At 46.6% G+C, this 20,776-nt stretch overlaps 1 protein-coding gene across 3 annotated transcripts in view; it reads right to left on the bottom strand.

Annotated features, from left to right (window-relative positions):
• Nucleotides 1-57: 57 nt before the first annotated feature.
• The window catches only part of Cdcp1 (CUB domain containing protein 1), a 45,554-nt gene continuing 24,835 nt past the window's right edge, over nt 58-20,776 (bottom strand). For 2 of the 3 annotated variants that reach the window (XM_076577443.1, XM_042281932.2), the window contains exons 3-9: nt 17,171-17,533; nt 15,804-16,172; nt 14,365-14,586; nt 11,794-12,174; nt 8,828-9,193; nt 6,673-6,757; nt 58-2,971 (exon numbers count right to left, since the gene is read on the bottom strand). In XM_076577443.1, coding sequence (XP_076433558.1) covers nt 2,548-2,971; nt 6,673-6,757; nt 8,828-9,193; nt 11,794-12,174; nt 14,365-14,586; nt 15,804-16,172; nt 17,171-17,533 — 2,210 coding nt within the window. In that variant the 3' untranslated portion in view covers nt 58-2,547. The remainder of the gene's footprint in view (nt 2,972-6,672; nt 6,758-8,827; nt 9,194-11,793; nt 12,175-14,364; nt 14,587-15,803; nt 16,173-17,170; nt 17,534-20,776) is intronic. The other variant, XM_076577444.1, reaches the window with a different exon arrangement.

Genomic DNA, 20,776 nt, shown 5'->3' on the forward strand with positions numbered 1-20,776 from the left:
GTGAACAGGGAGCTCCATGGAAACGGCACAAACAGCAACAGCATCAGTAACTGGATATGCGTTTACTTTGTATATCTTTATTTAAAAAAGTATAGGAAATGAATAAGATGTTATTTAAAATGTCTCTACATTAAATAAATTATTTTCATGTATGCATTGCAGATCCACAGAGACTGAGGTTACGGCTGATGGATGTTGGCTTGTCCCCATGAAGAGCCGACCCTTTTCTTTCATATGCAGCCACAGCCCAGCCAATGGGTGCAAAGGCTTCTTGGGCATCAGCAGAGCCAAGGTAGAAAGACACTGGGCTGACACACAGTAAGAACCAACATATGAGATTGATTGTCTCCCCAAGGGGCATTTGAAAGTCAGTGGAGAGGAAGGAAGCACACAGGGCCCCCACCCAGCGTAGTGATTCCAAGTGAGGGAAGGAACCACAGCTGCTCCTGGCCCTTCATGGAGGGTGGTCAGCATCTTGAGTAGCTGGGTAGGAGTTAGCGGAAAGCTTTCAGAAAGGAAAGTGCAGGAGCAGCACCCTCCTTTCTGGAGAGAACTCAAGAGGTCTTGGAGTTCAAACCTTCCAGGAGATGCTGGTAGAGCTGTCTCAGATGCTACGTGGGCAAGATGACGAGATGCTTTCTAAGGTCAACTCCCTGAACATTATGGAGCACATTCATTTCTTGAAGAAGGTTTACCAGAGATCTTGAACTATACTACCACAGCTTTCTCTCTAGATCACGGCAGGAGGGATTTTCCACTACCTCCTCCCTCTGTAAATCATGGGAGCTCCACTCTTTGCTTTTCATACAATTCAATGTCAATTTACAGCCACAAGCACACAGCATCAAAGCACTGGCAACAGGGAAATTATATATATAGACAGGATTTCTCTGTGTAGACCAGGCTGTCCTGGAACTCACAGAGATCCACCTGCGTCTGCCTCCTGAGTGCTGGGATTAAAGGCATGAGCCACCACTACCTGGCTTATTTATATATTTTTAAAGGATAAAATAATTCTCAAAATTTGTTTAAATGTCAAAGTACTGCTGCAGCTGGGAGAGACACACACCGCAGAGGAAATTTCTCTTATTTCTAAGAGTAAGGAATGAGAGGATCTGTGGTAAATTCTGCAGGGGGACAGCTGTATGCAGCAAAGGAGAACTGGGAAGTCTCTTACCGAGTAAGAGATACACACATGCTCTCTTCTGGCTGGGTAGATCATCAATCATCCCCATAGGCGCACATTTATCTAGTGGTCTGCAGAAACTAAAACACAGCTGTCTAAACAAGTTAGCAAGAGATCAAACCACTACACTAGATCAAAGGAGCTCAATTTATGGGGTTTTTGTTTTTTTGCTTTTTTTTCAAGACAAGAGTTTCTCTGTGTAGTTTTGGTGCCTGTCCTGGATCTCGCTCTCTGTAGACCAGGCTGCCCTTGAACTCACAGAGATCCGCCTGGCCCTGCCTCCCAAGTGCTGGGATTAAAGGCATGTGCCACCGCTGCCCGGCGGTTGGGATTCTGCTATGATCCAGCTGCAATGACCTCGGCTCAGGAGTTGGGCAGGGGGGCTTGTGTCTTGCATCGCGCTGGTCAGTGCATGTGTGGTGTAGCTCTGTAGGCCCACCTGTGCATGTTCATCGGGAACCCTTGAAGGCTACACGCAGACCCCATCCTCTCTCTGTTCTGCTCCCCCCTCACCATCTTTCTCTCTGCCCTCCACACGTGCTCTTTCCCAGGCCTGGTTCTTCTCCCCCTGCCCCTTTCCTAATAAAAGCTCTCTGCTACCAGGTAGCGTGGCCGTGGCTCCTGACCTTTTTGAGTGGTAAGTGCCATTTATCATTTATTTCGCCGGCCATTTATGTTTTTAAAAGAGGGTCTTATATAGACCAGAAGGGCCGCCAACTTACTACACACTTTATGATGACCTTGAAATTCTGGTCCTCCTGCCTCTACCTCCCTAGTGCTAGGATTACAGGTATGCACCATCATGTCTGGTTTTAGGCTGTGCTGAGAATGGAACCCAGAGCTTTGTGCATGTTAGGCCAGTACGCTACCAACTGAGCTATACAACCAGCTCCACATTCAACTTTTTAAAACATAAAGGACTACCAAATAAATACTACTACTACTATTACTACTACTAATAAAAAAGCATATTGTCATTTTCATCCAGAGGACTCCAGTGAGAGCAGAGACCTCAAGCAGAGCTCCTGGGAATCCGTTAAGTCTCTGCTTATTATTGAGAATCCAGGGCTCATTGTGGTACTGTCCGGGTGGACAATGTCTCTCTTCTGACACCATGGCCAGCCCCAACACAACCTGAGTTCAGGAAGACCCAAGCTGTTAGGATGACATCCCCATCAGAAGCCACGATTTGCTCCTCACTGGAAGGAGTCCACCAGGAAATCAGGATTTGGTGGCACTTTGCAAAACCTACTGTTCCTTCTATTTGATTGCTCTCCCATCTGACTTCTATTTAGGACAGTTTTTCGTGTCTCAGTGCCTGGTGTCAGGCATCTCAGCAAAGTCTTTGAAATGGGGCCAAATTATTCTTCCGTCTCCACTGGTCCCTGGGTGTTGAGTAAGGGGATGTCTGTCTCCCTGATGCCTACCTCCCCCTTGTTGGGGTGTGAAAAAGTGTAGGGTTCACTCTCAGATTCAGGAGAACTACTAGGAACTGGCTCATCTGCAGTGAACTTTGCAGTCGGGGTCCTGGAGAATATAGGGGGTGGGGAGGGGGGGCAGTCCCCCGTGGGGCCCTGGAAGGGCCGGTAGGTGTCCACCTCCGGCTGGATGAAGGATCCACCGGAGTCCTGCAGCAAGTGCCCATATACCATGGTATCGTCGATGACTGCATACACATGAGAGTCATTGTCCTTTCGTCTTTTCTGGAACTTTTGAGTCTGGGGCACTTGGGTATTGACATTGCCATTGTAGATACCCACAGCAGGGCCCTTGTTGACCTTCTTCCTGTTTGCAGAGAGTGACAACAACAGAATGAGAAAACTGTGTCAGATGAGTGACACATAGGACTCCTTGGGGTTCTAACCTTATCTCACCTGAGTCCTTGAAGCCTACTAGCATTTGAAACTGGAACTGTCCCAGGGACTACTCAGAAGCAGCCTTTGTCTCAGGTTTCCAAGGTGGAAATTGAAGGATCATAAATGGAAGAGGTGGTTTAAGTGAGTTTGTTTTGACTCTGATAGACTTCAGGGGAACCAACAATGGAGATAACTTGTAATTCCTCCCCTTCTTCTTCTTCCCAGTAATAGGGATGCACAAGCCTTTCTAAACCACTTTAGCTCAGCACGCCCAGGCCAACCTTCTAGAACATACAGTACTACCCTCCCTGTACTGATGCTGCTGCTTCTGTTGCACAGAGCAAAGCTAATTAGCTAATTCCAGTTAATATCCGAGACTCGGGAGGAGAGAAGGGCACAAACTAGCTAATTTTCTGCTAGAGTTGAGGTCGGAACAGCTCATCATTAGCTGAGTGGCTCTGTCCCTGTCCTATCAACAGCAACCACCAGGGAAAAAGCTAAAGTGCAGACAAAATCCAGGATTCGGTGAACCATTAACTCGGGGTCTGTGGTGCTCTCTGGTCTTCAGATGTGGACAGTTGTTGGCATGTCTGCCCTGGGCACACAGCTTTGCCTTCAGTGAACAAAGCAGCAGGGATTTAGACAATAGCTGACTCCAGGAGGCGTCAGTCCAATTAGCAAAATGGGCTGCAGAATGCAAAGGCTGGCAGCTCACTAATCCTAGACTGCACTTCTGTGAGGTAAAAGGCCATCTGGTGTTGACCTGCGGCTCCCCAGGCTCTTGCATGAGGCCTTCAACAGATGTCCCTCCCTCATGTTCTCACAGTGCCTGGCTTTTCCCTCTACCCTTGGATAGTAGAAAAGACTGTCCCTGTTTTTTTTTCCCCCAGAACATTACCTGGGTCCTAGTGCCAAGGAAACCCTATGAAAACACCTACAGCAGGAACAAGTTCAGTGCCACTCACTCCCCTTGTCCTTGCAGACCCTGCCCTCCTGCCTCCACTACACATACAATTTAGGGGCTTCACACAAGCGCATCAGACAGCAGCCTCATGCAGTTGAAGACCATAGGAAGACTTCCTGTGCTGGCAAGCATCAGGTCAATCTGGAACAGTTTGGAGAAGGAAGCATGATGGCTGGACTCTTGCTCTTAGCCAAATCCCTCTGCTGTGGGATGTCTTTCTGCATGCTGTGCTTATGTGTTGCTCTGATTGGTTAATAAATGAGCTGCTTTGGCCTGTGGCAAGGCAGCTTAGTGGCAGGTGGGAAATCCAAAGACAGAGACAGAAAAGAGAAAGGTGGAGTGAGGGAGACGCCAGACTGCCATCCTAGAAACAACATGTAATGGGATGCAGGGAAAGCCACAGAACACGTGGCAATATAGATTAATAGTTATGGGATCACTTGGGAGGCAGAGCCAGGTGGATCTCTGTGAGTTCAAGGCCAGCCTGGTCTACAAAGAGAGTTCCAGGAAAGGCGCAAAGCTACACAGAGAAACCCTGTCTCAAAAAAAAAAAAAAAAAAAAAAAAAGTTATGGGTTGAGTTAAACTATAAGAGCTAGTGAGCAAGAGGCCCGCCATAGGCCATACAGTTAACAATTAATATTAAGCCTCTGAATGATTATTTTATAAGCAACTGAGGGACCTTGGGCTGGGTGGGACTGGAGGAACATGGGACTGTGGGGCAGGCAGGACCTGAGAAAACTTATGGCTACATCCCTCCTTCCATAAGGCATCCGGGGAGTCAGTGTTAAACAAATGTGTCCCAACTGAGCAGGACATGCTGTGTACCCCAGACAAGAAAGCATCCTCCTTTCCTATGTAGTAATGTGTACTTCACAGGAAAAGGCTTCATGGACCAGGAAGGAGCTCATCATTCCTTAACAGTTGGACATTTCTAAGACAGTCAGTCCCACTGCACATCAGGAATTTGCTCAGAGCCATAGTGAACTTGAAAGAAAAGTTTGGGGACCGAGGGAATAGTTGGTAAAGTGTCTGTGGTGCAAGCATGAAGACCTATGTCAGACCTCCAGCAACCATGTAAAAAGCTGGGTTTGGTGGCATGCATCCGTAATCCCAGGGGTGGGGAGGAGGAGACAGGCAGGCTCCGTGCTGAGCAAGCCTGGTGAGTGATGAGTTTGAATCCCAGGACTCACATGGTGGAAAGAGAGAACCAATTCTCACACACTGTCCTCTGGCCACCAAACATGGGTTGTGTCATGTGCCCATGAGCATGCACATACATGCACACACACACACACACACACACACACACACACACACACACACACATAATAAAATGTAATAAAAATTATAAAAAATTTTTGTAAAATTGATTTTGAGGAATGACACCTGATATTCTCCTCTGGCCTCCAGAACATGCGTGTGTACCACACATACCTGCACACTCACACTCACTCACAAAAGTTTTTTTTTTCCCTGGGGCTTATACAGGGACACTTGGCTCAGCCTGGGAGGAGGGGACTGGACCTGCCTGGACTGAATCTACCAGGTTGAACTCAATCCTTGGGGGAGTCTTTGCCCTGGAGGAGATGGGAATGGGGGGGAAGGTGGGGGTGGGGGGTGGGAGGGAGGAGAACAAGGGAATTCGTGGCTGATATGTAAAATTAAATTTAATAAATAAATTTAAAAAATGAAAAAAAAAAGTTTTTTTTTCTAGAAGGTTCAAATCATGATAAAGTAAATGGAGATCTCTGATCTTCATCAGACGTAAGAGAATTGATGAAGTCTGATGTCAAATTGGACTTATTTAAAAAGTCATTCACCTTTCAAGCAACGGAAGCTGCAACGGCAGTTGTTTCCTCTTAACTCTAGGGCTACCTTTTGGCACTGGTCTTCAGCCCCCAGATAAGCACAAAACAGATAGCTTAAGAAACTACAGGAGAACAAACTAGGGCAAGAGGTTTGTTTTTTCTCCAGGTAGCAGAGGGTAGTGGGTCCCGCTAAGATCATTCCTGCTACCATCAGCTTAATGAGCAGACACAGGGGACTTAGTACTATGACCAGGACGTCACAGTGTGTGTGTGTGTGTGTGTGTGTGTGTGTGTGTGTGTGTGTGTTTTATTCCCCCAGATATGCCTCCCCACCCTCTGAAACCATAATTCACCCTTGGTAAGAATATTTAACATTGATCTTTTCGGGGAACTGGGAAGCAAAAAACCCCAATATCATTGACATGAATAAGATGGGTGTGGTGACACATGCCTATAATCTTAGTGCTCAAGGAGCTAGAAGAGAACCAGGAATTCAAGGCCAGGGATATATAAGACCCTGTATCCATCCACCCACCCATCCATCCACCCATCCATCCATCCATCCATCCATCCATCCATCCATCCATCTATCATCCATCATCTATCCATCCATCATCCATCCATCATTATCTATCCATCCATCCATTATCCATCTACCATCTATCCATCCATCAATCATCCATCCATCCATCTTCCATTCATGCATCCATCCATCCATCCATTCATCATCCATCCATCAACTCATCCATCCATCCATCCATCCATCCATCCATCCATCCATCCATCCATCCAGTCAGTGTGTGTGATCCAAGGAGGCATCAAATCAGCCAAAGCCAGCTAGAGAGATTTCACTTACTTCTTTTTCACAAAGCAGATGATGAGTCCCAGGGCAAACAGCAACAGGGCTCCACCTCCTACTGCACCAATGATAACAGCCAAATCTGTGAGCAGAGACAGAAACACAGAGGAGGAGATAAGAGGGTTGGCATAAGGAAGAACTTGCTAAGTCTCCAGCTCCCAGCTTCTTCCCTTCTGAGCAGAGAGGCTAGAAACTGAAGATGATTGGGTCCTTTCTGAGCCTGATCTTTTTTTTTTGGGGGGGGGGGTGGTTTTGAGATATGGTTTCTCTGTGTAGCCCTGGCTGTCCTGGAACCCCCACTGTAGATGGTGCTGGCCTCAAACTCACAGAGATCTGCTTGCCTCTGCCTGCTGAGTGCTGGGATTAAAGTCATGCGCCACTACTGCTTGGCCAGAATCATTTTTTTTTTTCTCTCTTTGAGACAGGGTTTCTCTGTAAACTCACTCTGTAGACCAGGCTGGCTTCAAACTCACATAGATCAGCTTGCCTCTGCCTCCTGAGTTCTGGGATTAAAGGTGCTGAGATTGATCTTTAAGGGAACTGTCAGCTAGTATGTTCTCTATGAGAGGAAACCAGCCAGTGTACAAAACATCTATGTGGAGGCCACCCATGTTACTCATGCAGAGTCTCCAAGGGTATAAAACTCAACTGAGCCAAGAGGGAAAACTAAAGCTCTAGATGCATGTCTCCAGTTGAACTATTCCATTTGAGCTGTTTGGTGCATGTGTATGAACCACTGTGTTGTCTGAATTTCTGACTCAACTGTTTGTTATGAGCAAACAAAATAGTTACTGTCTAAGCCAGTGGCTCTCAACCCTCTTAATGCTGCAACCCTTTACAATTCCTCATGTTGGGGTGACTCCCAACCATAAAATTATTTTCATTGCTACTTTATATCTGTAATTTTGCTTTTTTTTGGGGTGGGGGGTTTCAAGACAGGGTTTCTCTGTGTAGCTTTGTGCCTTTCCTGGAACTGTAATTTTGCTACTACATGAATCATAATGTAAATATCTGATATGCAGGATATCTAATACGTGATCCCTGTGGGGGTTGCAACCCACAGATTGAGAACCACTAGCCTAAGCCAGAGTAGTTTGTATGTATATACATGAAACAGATATGTTTGTAGGGGATCACCTACTTTCCACCTATTGGCTACTCCTGGCTTCCACCAGGTGTGTTCCCGGTAACCAGGCTGTCTTAGAGAAGGAAGAGCAGAGGGGAGAGCACGGACTCAAATGTCAGGAGTGAAGGACAAGGTCATTTCATCCAAGTTGTCCTTTCCCATACTGCACAATGGAAAAAGAGCACCGATCTGAAAAGGAACTCCACACCAGACAGGGATTTAGGATTCCTTGCTTGCTCACCAAGAAACAAGGGTAAGATTCAGAGGACACAGACAAAATGACAGAAAAGGAAAGTAGGAAAGGAAGAAAGTCCAAGTGGTAACCTCAGACCTGGAGTTCTCAGTAGTGGCTTCTGGTGAGTTCTCTCTCTCTCTCTCTCTCTCTCTCTCTCTCTCTCTCTCTCTCTCTCTCTCTCTCTCCCCTTCTCCCTCCTTCCCTCCTTCCTCTCCCTCCTTTTCAGGTCCTCATGTTTTAATCTTCATTATTGAATCCCTATGATTCTTCTTTTTCCTTCACTCTACAGGTGAAAATCATAGGAGTGAAGTGAATTCTATATATCATGGAGTCAAGAAAGAAGACTCGTAGCAAACTGACAAAAAGGATCCAGGTGAGTCAAAAGAATGTGGCAGAAGGGGTGGTGTGCATGTTCCTTCTATGCTTCCTTTGGTGTCTTGTGCCTTTCTCAACAGGACCAGCTACGCAGTAGATAATCAAGAAAGCTCAGTTGTCTCAGATGATTTTGGTGAGGACTTTTGTGAATAACAGTATATAGCCAAGATCAGCAAAGTCTCATAACCAACCTGTACTGCCTGCAGATCAATGAGTGAGCCTGATAAGCCCAGCTCAGAACACACTTGCTCAGTCAATGTGTGAACAACAATAATAAATGCTATACCATAGCTGACTGATATACTAGTAGCCAGGACTCAATCTGTTTTTTTACTTGCCTCCAAACTTGCTCCCTGCCCCTCAAATGCCAATTTTCTTTCCTTCACCATCTCTGGGAGACTCTGAAAAGTCCTTACCCGTAGTCCTTGGGGTGAGAGTCACCCAGAAGAGCAGATCTAGCTGCCTGCCATTCATGGGGCTGCAGTTGGAGATGTTAACCCAGAAGCTGTGATGATGGAAACTTGGCTTAGGCAGCACTTCCTCTTCTAGGCTGAAGATCTCCTCCGCCCGGGTCTGCTGCTCCTGGATGATCATGTATGCTCGCCCTGACTGGCAGACCACCCCAGAACGCTCTTTGAAGAAGGTCAGACAAGCCACTTGGTTGCTAGGCACACTGATGTTCCATGACACTGAGGAGAGGGCAGGCAGGCCATGGTCCCAGTTGGGGGTCCTTAGGTAGACCTTGTTTTTTGTGTCCGGGGTCACTGTGAAAATGCCTTCCTCTGTAGGAAAAGGTAGAGATTCAGACAAATGTTTGACTCAACAAAATGGAAAAAAATGGGGACAATGTGGGGAATGCTTAACAGCCTATCCCAGCCCCATCCAACAGAACTTTCTGCCATAAATGGACATGTTTTTCGTTATGACTATTCAGTAGGCAGCTATTATTCACGTGCCTCTCTTGAGCACTTACTATGTGCCCAGTGTGACCAAGTGGCATAATCAGCATCTGAACTTTCTCCCATGTCAGTGTACTACAGGCTCAGTCACCAGTCCACAACACTACTGGGAGGTGATAGAAACTGTAAGGGGCTTCCCAAGTGCTGGGATTAAAGGCGCCCACGCCCAGCTTGGTTGGTGGTGGGACCTTTAAGGGGAGATGCCAAGCAGAAGGAAGTTAGGTTATGGTGGTGGAATCTTTTTTTTTTTTTTTTTTTTTTTTTTTTTTTTGGTTTTTCGAGACAGGGTTTCTCTGTGTAGCTTTGCGCCTTTCCTGGAGCTCACTTGGTAGCCCAGGCTGGCCTCGAACTCACAGAGATCCACCTGGCTCTGCCTCCCGAGTGCTGGGATTAAAGGCGTGCGCCACCACCGCCCGGCTTTGGTGGTGGAATCTTTAAGGTTGAGGTCAAGCAGAAGGAGGTTAGGTCATCGGCAGTGGGACTTTTGTTTGTTGTTTTTCCAGACAGGGCTTCTCTATGTAGCCCTGGCTGGCCTGGAACTCTCTCTGTAGACCAGGCTGGCCTTGAACTCACAGAGATCCTCCTGTCTCTACCTCCCAAGTGCTGGGATTAAAGGCATGCACTACCACACCTGGCTTGGTGGTGGGACTTTTAAGGGGAGACATCAAATAGAAGGAAGTTAGGTCATGGTGGTGGAACCTTTAAAAGAGGAGGTCAAGTAGAAGGAAATTAGGTCCCTGGGGACACACCCTTAAAGGGGCTGTTGGGAATCTGTCCTTCACTCTCTTTTTACTTTCTGATGGCCATGAGGTGAGGAGCTTCTCCCATTACACATTCCTACTGTGATGTACTGCTCTAACACAGATCCCAAAGTACCTGGTCCTACCAAGGATGGCCTTCAGTCTTAAACTGTGAGCCAAAACAAACCCTTCCCGAATATAAGTTCATCATCTCACAGCAATGGAGAGCCAGGACAACAGAGACTCATATTTTTCATTTATTTAATATTGATTTTGGTTTACGTAATCACATGTGGTTATTGCACTGGTCAGTGAAAGACACATCTGTTAGACTAGGTGCCCAGGTTCTTTTCAAACAAACAAACAAACAAACAAACAAACAAACAAACAAACAAACATCAGAACAGTTTGCCAAATGAGTGTTCTCAGTTTCCTTTCAGAAATGTTCCCAGTTCCCAACAAGGCAATCCCCCTACCCCACTCTGCTGTGGGAGTGGCATATATCTGTTTCTGCCTCAGAGAACAAAAAAGCTTAAGGTTTGGGAAGAAATCTAGAATTGCAAGGTTGAAAGAGCTTCCAACATGCCCACTGGTCCGCTGTGTGCTCCAGGTGAGATAAGACCCTACATTCTGTCCTGATGAAAATGACCCTGATTTTCAGACTTCCCAAAGGGGATTCCCTGGTAACCTTGGAGAAATGGCAGGCAGCCTGGGTTGACCTTATTCTATCTCCAAAGATCCATTTCTTTCCCACTATGCCACTGAAAGTCAACCTCAAATAAAAGTCTCAGCCAATTTTAAAATGACCTCTAATTCAACATAACCATTCTTTGAGCAACACACAATGGTGACTGTGACTTTTGCAATCAACTGCATACAGGTCACTCCAGAGCCACTTAGACCTCATTCTCTACCTCAGAGCACGGTAGACCTTGACCTCGCCTTTGCTGTGTGGAAGAACAGGACCCTTGTACTGCCACGTCTTCCCCAGTAATTCCTTTCTGTGCTCTCCATGTTACGTTCTTAAATGTAAAAGCGGAATCATAACAACCCAGGGCTGGGGAATTTCTCATTTCCCTCTGTCAGCTTCCAAAAAAAGACTAGAACCTGATTCTTTGCCTTGTTGCCTACCAGCCATTGCATCCCACTGTCAGAAACATTTTTTTTTTTCAATTTCTAAGCTCTGGAATTTCCATGGGAGATTGATAAAAAGTCATTAGGACCCAATGTTCTGCAGCCTTCCAGTGTGAGGAACCACTGCAATAATCCCTTCTCTCTAAATTGGCAACTTTGCATGGTTTTAATGTGAAAAGTCCCCCGTAGGGCATGTGTTTGAAAGCTTGTTGTCTCCTGAGTGACGCTGTTCAGAAAGTCATAGAACCACAGGAAATAGAGACTTGCTAGAGGAACTGGGACATCTGGGCCCTTAGGTCTTACAGCCCCACTTCCTGTCCACTCTCTGCTTCTTAAGTGCAGACACGAGGCTCGCACTGCTATGATTTCCTCACTGTGATGGACTGTTCTGGTAAGCTGTGAGCCAAAATAAGCCTTTCTTAAGCTTCTCTTCTTATGTATTTGGTCATGCAACAGAAAGTAACTAATATAGCATAAAACAAGATGCACTGAATATCTAACAAGAACAGCTAAGAGGGTCTAGCAGTGGGTGAGCAAGGGACCACATACCTTTGAAATACGGTATGAAGGACACTGTCAGGCCTTGCCTGGAGACCTCTTGTTGGAAGCTGGGGGCATATGTTCGAAGCGTCACAGAGCTGTTTTGCTTCACCTGGATCTTCTCAATAGAGCCTCCTGGACAGAAGGAGCCAAAGTACAGGCCCTGGCCAGGCGTGGTGCTGGCCATGAGGTAGCCGAAGCTGGTGTTGCAGGCCCTCTCACGTGTGTGCTGCTGTAGCTTCTGGCCTGGTACCAGCATAAGGCTGAGCTTGTCCTTGGGCACCAGCAGCTTCCAGGAGAAGTCGTGCAGCTGCACAGGCAGCTGGAGGATGTCTCTGGGCACCTGCAGGTGGAAGGACTTCCCGTAGCAGTAGCGGTGGTCCAGGCAGCCTGGAAGAGAGAGCTGGTAGTAATCATATGCAGGGTGGGGGGTGGGGAGCATGGAGTGTACCCTCTTTGGCACACCGACTGGCCTGAGGCCAGAATCTGAAGCTGCCTGCTTTCCTTTCTACTTGTGACTCTTCACTAGCTTTCCTGTCCACTCTCCTCTTCTTGTCTATCAACCTTGCAGCCAAGCTCCTGTGAGTACTCAGGACAGAAACATTCTCTTCTTGCTTGTACCTTCCTTTGGGATGCTACGACACAAATCTCTACCCCAACATGTTCCCACACTTCATTGTCAGGTTAGAGCTGTGAGTGACATCATGGCCATCTCGGCTTGCATTGTGCCCCATCACTTCTAATTGGGTGGCTTCATTCGAATTTAGCTCCTGTGACCCTCATGGATTCTCAGCTTTGTGTCAGAGATCATGGTATCTCAGCAGGAGGTGACTGAGTTTTCTTTTTTCTTTGAGATAGGGTCTCTTTGTGTAGCCCTGGCTGTCCTGAAACTCTATGTAGACCAGGCTGGGCTCAAACTCACATCTTTGCCTCCTGAGGGCTGTGATTAAAGGGGTACAATACTAAATCTGGTACAGGTTTTTTTTTTTTTTTTTTTTTTTTTTAAAGACAGGGTCTCATATAGATAGGCTGACCTGGAATTCTATGTAGCCAAAAAGGACCTTGAACTTCTGATCCTCCTACCTTCATTTGTCAAGTACTGAGAATACAAGGGTGTGAGCATGGTTCAAGCGCTGCTGGGGATAACTGAGGGCTTTGCAAATGCTAGGATATGACTGTACCAGCTGAACTTCATATCCAATCTTGAGTATGAGTTTTGCTGCATTTGTTAAAAGACTCACAAGTCACAGAAGGAGTCAGGCTAAGTCCATTTTGTTTGTTTTGTAATATAGGCTCTCATTTTTCCAAAGCTGAGTTTGAACTTGCATAGTCAAAGAGCAGTTGGTCTATGTTGTGTAAGGAATTAAAGCCAGGACCTAATGCACTCATTAGATGATATGCACTCATTAGAATGATATGCAATCATTCTACCAACTAAATTACATCTTCATGTTCCAGGAGGCTAAATTCTTGACTGAAAAAGAGGCAGGAAGTAGGTAAGTGGAGACATAGGGATGGGGCAGCTGAGCAAAGGAGAGGACTTCCCCAGGAAGAGGCTGGCAGGTTGGGCAGAGACAAGCAGGGACATTAGCCTGCTGTGACCTTCTGAGGGATGAATGGTCAGCAGACATTGGTCCTAACAAGGCCTGTCGACAATTGCTGCTTCTCTCTCTTGTTCCTGTTCACCTGGCCTCAGTGGTCATTTCAGACTATACCCTTTACAACCCATCTACTAAGCTCAACTAAGATAGGAAAGATGGGGGCCGGGCGGTGGTGGCGCACGCCTTTAATCCCAGCACTCGGGAGGCAGAGCCAGGCGGATCTCTGTGAGTTCGAGGCCAGCCTGGGCTACCAAGTGAGCTCCAGGAAAGGCGCAAAGCTATGCAGAGAAACCCTGTCTCGAAAAACCAAAAAAAAAAAAAGATAGGAAAGATGGGGCTGGAGAGATGGCTCAGAGGTTAAGAGCACTGACTGCTCTTCCAGAGGTCCTGAGTTCAATTCCCAGCAACCACATGGTGGCTCACAACCATCTGTAACGAGATCTGGTGCCCTCTTCTGGTCTGCAGTCATACATGCTGTATACATGATAAATAAATAAATCTTAAAAAAAAAAAAAAAAAAAAAAAAGAGGAAAGATGAGGCCGGGTGAGGTGGCTCACACCTTTAATCTCAGCACTCAGGAGGCAGAGGCAGGCGGACCTCTGTGAGTTCAAGGCCAGCCTGGTCTACAAAGTGAGTTCCAAGACAGCCAGGGCTGTCACACAGAAAAAGCCTGTCTCTAATCCCTATCCCAAGCCCCACCAGAAACCAAAAAGGACAGGAAAGATGGCTCAGTGGGTAAGGCACCTGCCACCACACCAGACAATCTAAGTTTGATCCCTGGAACCTACATGGCAGAAGGAGAAAACTGACTCCCATAAATTATCCTCTGACTCCTGCACACACACACACACACACACACACAAACATTGAACACTGAATTTTTTTCTTTTTAAAGAATCTGAGGCAGGGGATGAGAGAACCTCTATACAGCCTGGACTTCTGGGTAAAATATGGTCAGGGTTTTTGGGAAGGACATACTTAGGGTTTTCTCCACATTCACCCACAGGCGTGTCAAGTCATCGCACAGGAAGGAAATCTTGTGTTTGGAGCCAGCTGTCAGGGTGACATTGGTACTACAGGTCCGAGACTCTAGACACACAAAGCACCCAGGAACAAACCTGCGGCCATGTTTGACTGGCCGTGGCTCTATGGTGAGCGACATGGTTCGCTCTTGACTCAGGTCCACCATGTAGGTTTTATCTGAAATCACAAAGAGACAAGGTGTGAGGCATGGATAGGCAGCTACCAAGTGAGGTGCCAAAGTGACAAGTCACCTGTTGGGATGAGCTTATTCAGATGAACACACACACACACACACACACACACACACACACACACACACACTCTTTCTCAGCACTTCCTATGCTATTCTCTTCCTCTGGCAGGTTCTAGGTTCTGTGCTTGCTCTACTGCTGTTAACCTGTAAGACTCAAGGCTAGTTCCACATTCCTCTTAATCTTTTGGTTTGATTAGAATTAACTGTGGGAGCCCGTTCCCAGCAGGTCCGCATAGAGGATGATTAGGACCACGGGCCTGAGTGCAGGTGTCTGAGATGGTCTGCACTTGGCTGTGCTGGGGGAGGAGGTCTTTTGCTCCACCCCTTGGCGTCTCTATAAAAACCCTGGGGCCGAGACAGTCGGGGCCCTTTGGAATAGGTTCCAGGCCCTCTCGAGGCTATTCTTTATTTTCTATCTGTTTATCTCCGCAATAAATCCTTCTATCTAATATTTCCTGCTGCTCACACTCAAGAAAACTCTGGGGAGCTATGGGGTTGGTGGGTAAACACCCCACAATTAACTAAAACTACATAATGTTTGATATGGTTAGCACAGGGTTAAAAATGTAGTGACTCCAAGGTAAGAGGATGTTCAGCCAAGAATCATGAGAGTTACAACCCCACTGTTATTGCTGATGATGCTAACTGACATTCTGGCTCCCACTGCAGGGTCAAGACAAGAGGTCTCACAAGGCAACTTTTCAATGTTCTCATTAAAAACAGACTAGCTGGGGCTAGAGAGATGGCCCAGTAGTAAGAGCACTTGCTGTTCTTGCAGAGGTTCTGAGTTCCCAGCACCCACATCAGGTGGTTCAGAACTGCTATAAGGGCACCTGGACATACACGGCACACACACACACACACACACACACACACACACACACACACACACACACACACACACACACACACACATCTTTAAAAAACAAAAACAAAAAACAAACCAGCCTAGGACCCTGTGCTTGCTTTTTACTGTGCTAACACTGAAGTGTCTACCAGTGAGCCTGTCTCCATGTCTAGCAACCCACTTCCTGAAACTCCTGCATTGTTCAGAGTCCATGTGTCCTGGTTGCTATACATGCAGAACAGGCAACCACCTCACCCAGGCAACACAGGAGGAGGGAGGGTATGGATTACTCACTGCTTTCATTCTGTGGACGTTGGACCAGAACTTGAAACTGGAGCCGAAGGATCCCTGGGCTCTGGGCATCCTGGTCACAGCCTTGCAGGGAGAGGTTGAAATTCCCAGCCATGTTCCCTGGCTGCTTATCCTCTAGTCTGAACACCTCCGGGTTGGTGGTGGATCCTGGGATGTAGTATTCAACACGCTCCTCCTTCCTCTCACAGTTAGAGACATTGAAATTGAGGAAGGAGACACTGGCCCTTAGGTGTGCAGGGACAACAAACTGCCAGGTCATAAGCTCATCCTCAGGGAAGCCTCCTGGGTAGTTGGCGGACATCAGGGTGGCTGAGCCTTCACCCTCAAATACTGACTCGATGATGCACAGGCCTGTTGAGACAGATCCAAAACAGAAAGAAAGGAGATGTCTACACCTGTCCTCATTGTCCATGGCTAAGGGCAGGATTACTGGGGAAAATGCAGTCCTCAAGAGTGGGGCTGCACATGATATTTACACTGAGGGTGGGGATTAGGAATGAAGACCTATTAGCAGTGTATGAGCAAATGTTTAATACTGACTGAGTTGGAGAAAAGCCAGTTTGTTCAGTGTACCCATCTCCTTGAGGTTAATATAGTCCCTATGGCTTAATACAGCTCCCAACAGATCTGAATGTGGAGCTGGACTGTGTTCTGACATAACACACACACACACATGATCGAGAGCACTAGGCCATAGCAGAATCACAAGGAAGTGATTAGCTTTGGGCTTTCATTACCTTTTCCTCTTCTAAGATTATTCACTCAGCTAAAGTTTCTATAATCCTATTTTTCGTAATGTTGAGCTGTTGAACTCTCACTCCTTCAAGATTTACTTGACCCTAGGGCAGCATGGGTGAGCAAATGGGCACAACAGTGACACACTGACATGCCTGGAGAAGACAGAAGTCAGGGTGACAAACAGATGTGCTCCATGACAGTGCATCTGTAAGATGAAGCCCAAGTCATGTTGTGAAACAAACATTGTATGCAAAAAGGACAAAGAAGTTGGGCATGGTAGTGGACACTTGTAATATCAGCACTGGAGAAATGGAGGCAAGAAGATGGGGAGTTCGAGGCCAGTCTGGGCTACATGAGACTTTGTCTTAAAAAATAAGTAGTTGCCAGGCAATGGTGGTGCATACTTTAAATCCCAGCACTCAGGAGGCCTAGGTGGATCTCTCTGAGTTCAAGGTCAGCCTGGTCTACAGATCGAGTTCCAGGACAGCCAAAGATACACAGAGAAACTATGTCCCAGATAAATAAATAAATAGCTGACATTGCATCTGGAATACCCTGGAACATCCTGCATATGTCTGTCTGATTAATAGGGATAGGAGGTGCATGCTCACGTTTTATAGATGACCGGTTTGCGATACTGAAGCCTGAGATGTTCCTGGGTATGTTCCATGGCAGGTTTAAGGCCAATTTCACACCCTCTTGCATCTTGATCCGGGATACGGTGCCGTTACTGCAGAAGGTCCCAATCTTGACCTCAGTGGCATCAATACGACCACTGATGGAGTGAGTCACCCCATCGGCACAGTGCTCGCCTGGGCCAATCTGTCTCAGGCGAGGGGTTGAGAACTGTAGCTCCAGGCCAATGCTCTTATGAGCTCTGACGTCCCAGATGTAAGTTCTGTTGAGGGTGGGCAGCTCTGATGTGGATGGCTGAAGACGAACCTCCCCAAAAGGACATGGGCCTGACATGCAGTCTAAAACAGACACAAAAACAATTTTGAACACAGATACAAGACCACATGCTGCTCCTCTGCAGCCTCTAAAGTGTCCAGGTGGTTTTTACCACTCCTAATTTCGCACTGGTGGCCTTTTGCTAGTCAGTGCCAATATGGTGGTATTTTATTTGTACTGAAATGTGATTTTAATTGTATGTTAATAAATAAAGTTGCTTGGAGGTCAGAGCTAACAGCAAGCCATAGCAGAGCTGGGCATTCGTGGCACACACCTTTAATCCCAGCACTTGGTAGAAGAGCTAGGTAGATCTCTGTGGTCAAGGATACAGCCAGCATTGGAGACACACACCTTTAATCTCAATACCATAGAAGACCTGGAGGGCTGTACATACAGGCAGTGACGAGGCAATCATGTGTTTGGGTTTACAACCAATGAGAACGCAGAACAGAAAGACTATAGAAAGACAAACACATAGGAAGTAGGTCTCTTTCGGAGAGGTAGGACCACCGCAGGAGGAAGGGTAAGGTTTTAGCTCTGAGCTCTGACCTCTTGGCTTTCTTCTTTGCATTGGTTCTGTGTTTCTTATTTAATAAGACGGTCGGTTACATCTACAGTGCCTCAGTTGGGGAGTTATTTTGGCTCAGAGAAGACTAAGAGGAGGCTTGGCTATATTCTCATTCTGATTTGGGCTGCAGGACTGAGAAGGCCTGGCCCCACTGCTTCAGATGGCATAACCTGGCGCTGACATTGCATTACTTCAGTCCTGGAACATTGTATGTGTTTACCCAGGAGAGGCTGGACTTTAGCAGAAACAGTCACTCCATGCTGTGCTCCTGGTCCCTCTTTTGCTTCTCTCTGGCTGGACTGGGAGCATTCCCTTGTGGTGGGTAATTTAGACTATCCACTTGACAGGATTTGGAATCACCATGGAAACAAATCTTGTCTGCGAAAGATTTTCTAGATTAGATAGATTAAGGTGGGAAGACCCGACTTGAATGTGGGCAGCACCATCATCACCTGGGTCCTGAACTGAATGGAAAGGAGAAAGTGAGCTGAGCACCAATGTTCATCTTTCTCTGCTTCCTGACTAGAGGGACAATATGACCAGCCACCTCCTGCTGTCAAGTCTTCTCCACGATGACAGACAGGATCCCTTGAAATAATAAACCCAATATTCATCCAAAATAAACCCTCCTTCCTAAGTCACTTTTGCAGGGTATTTGATCACAACAATGAGATGAGTAATAATATGGAGACACACACACACACACACACACACACACACACACACACACACACACACACACACACCCCTTTGGACTGAAGACTCCTGACACTGTTTCCCAGGCACAGTGCCTGTTATCTGGTTAGTTGTTCCCAACTGGCCTTCTAAAGAGCTACAGGGAGCCTGCACCTTGGGACAACTTCCTTCCTTTATTTAGAAATTAATTTCATGGTTTTGAGGGCACACTGCCAGGCTCCACCTTTTAAACTTCCTTTTCCTTCTACATCTCATTAATATGCTGGGCACATTCAGCACACAGTTCCCCTGACTGGCTGATCCCAAGGCACAGTGAGCTTCCTGCACTGAGGCTCTCTTGACTCTATTAACACTGCAGAGGAATCATCTTAAAGCTAATAACTAATTACAACCTTTGATACATGTTGTTTCCTAAGCCTTTTAAAACAACATAATTACTATCAAGGAGGATTTATGTAAGACTGAAATAACAGAAAGCAGGCAAAGCCACTTCAGGATTTTTGTGCTGTACATAGAGGATAGAGGATGTGAAAGTACAATGGCCTTTGGTCTAGTGATCAGAATCTGTGGGTCCTTACTTGTGCTCCACTTGGGTGTTTGAAAGTGCTGTTGATGGGGTTGGGGAAAGTGCTTGTAATGTGAGAATGAGGACCTGAGTTCAAATCCCTAGGACCCCATAAAAAGCTGGGCATGGCAGTACATTCCTGTAACCTCAGCATTTAGGGGCAGAGAGACAAGTGGACCAGAGCTTTCTTTTTTTCTTTTTCTTTTCTTTCCTTTTCTTTCTTTCTTTCTTTCTTTCTTTCTTTCTTTCTTTCTTTCTTTCTTTCTTTCTTTCTTTTTTTTTTTTTTTTTTGTTTGTTTGTTGTTTTGAGACAGGGTTTCTCTGTGCAACATCCCTAGCTGTCTTGGAACTAGCTCTGTAAACCAGGCTGGCCTTGAACTCCCAGAGATCCTCCTGCCTCTGCCTCCCAAATGCTGGAATTAAAGGCATGCGCCACCACCACCCAGCAGACCCAAGCTTTTAAAAGCTAAGTGAGAGATCCTGTTTCAAGGCAATAAGAGCAATGGAGGAAGACACCCAGTGTTCTGTTCTGGCCTCTGCATGTGCATGCATGGGTCTGTGTACCTGCACATTCATGTGCATATACCTCTTACCCACACACAAAAGCTGGGTGGGGCAATGCATGCCTGCAGTCATAGAGCTGAGAGGCAGAGACAGGAAGATCCTGGGGTGGCCAGCTAACCTAGCTAATTGGTGAGTTCCAGGTTCAGTGAGAGATCCTATCTCAAAAAATACAGTGGAGGGCAGTAGAGAAAGACACTGGACATCGCTCTCTGGCTTTCACATGCATGGACATGGATGTGCCTGTACACACACACACACACACACACACACACACACACACACACACACACACTGTCAACTCCAAATAGAATTAAGAGAACTCAAGAGCAGTCTAAGACCTCTGAGATCATCCACATCAAACCTCTCATTATTGCAAAGCAGCCTTCAGATGACTTGTATTTGGCCACTTGCAGATACAGCTGACCCAGCACTGAAGCTGGGCTGTCTGTGGTTAACCTGCATTCGTGTCGGGGCACTGCACAGCCAAACCAATAAAACAGGATCAGATAAAGTGGTGACTAATTTGGCTAAAATTAGACTGTGTGTTGATAAAGATCGTAGCTATTTTAGGAGTTCATAGAAACGTCACTGTGTGTATGGAGCAGCTCTTAGCTTCCCACTTACGTTTGTGTGTGTACATGTGTGTGTTTGTTGCTGGGCATATGGAAGTCAGAGGACAACTTATAGGAATCGATTCTCTCCTTCACCATGTGGGTTCCAGAAATCAAACTCAGGTCATCAGGCTTGGCAGCAAGCGTCTTTACCCACTGAGCCATCTTGCTGGCTCCCCGGTCATTTCCCACAGTGCCAGGGCAGCAGCTAGTTCTTTCCACTGTGGGATCTTAGTCCCTACCGAGGCCTGGCTCCTGAGAC

Source organism: Peromyscus maniculatus, chromosome 7, assembly GCF_049852395.1.
Source record: "Peromyscus maniculatus bairdii isolate BWxNUB_F1_BW_parent chromosome 7, HU_Pman_BW_mat_3.1, whole genome shotgun sequence".
NCBI lineage: Eukaryota > Metazoa > Chordata > Mammalia > Rodentia > Cricetidae > Peromyscus > Peromyscus maniculatus.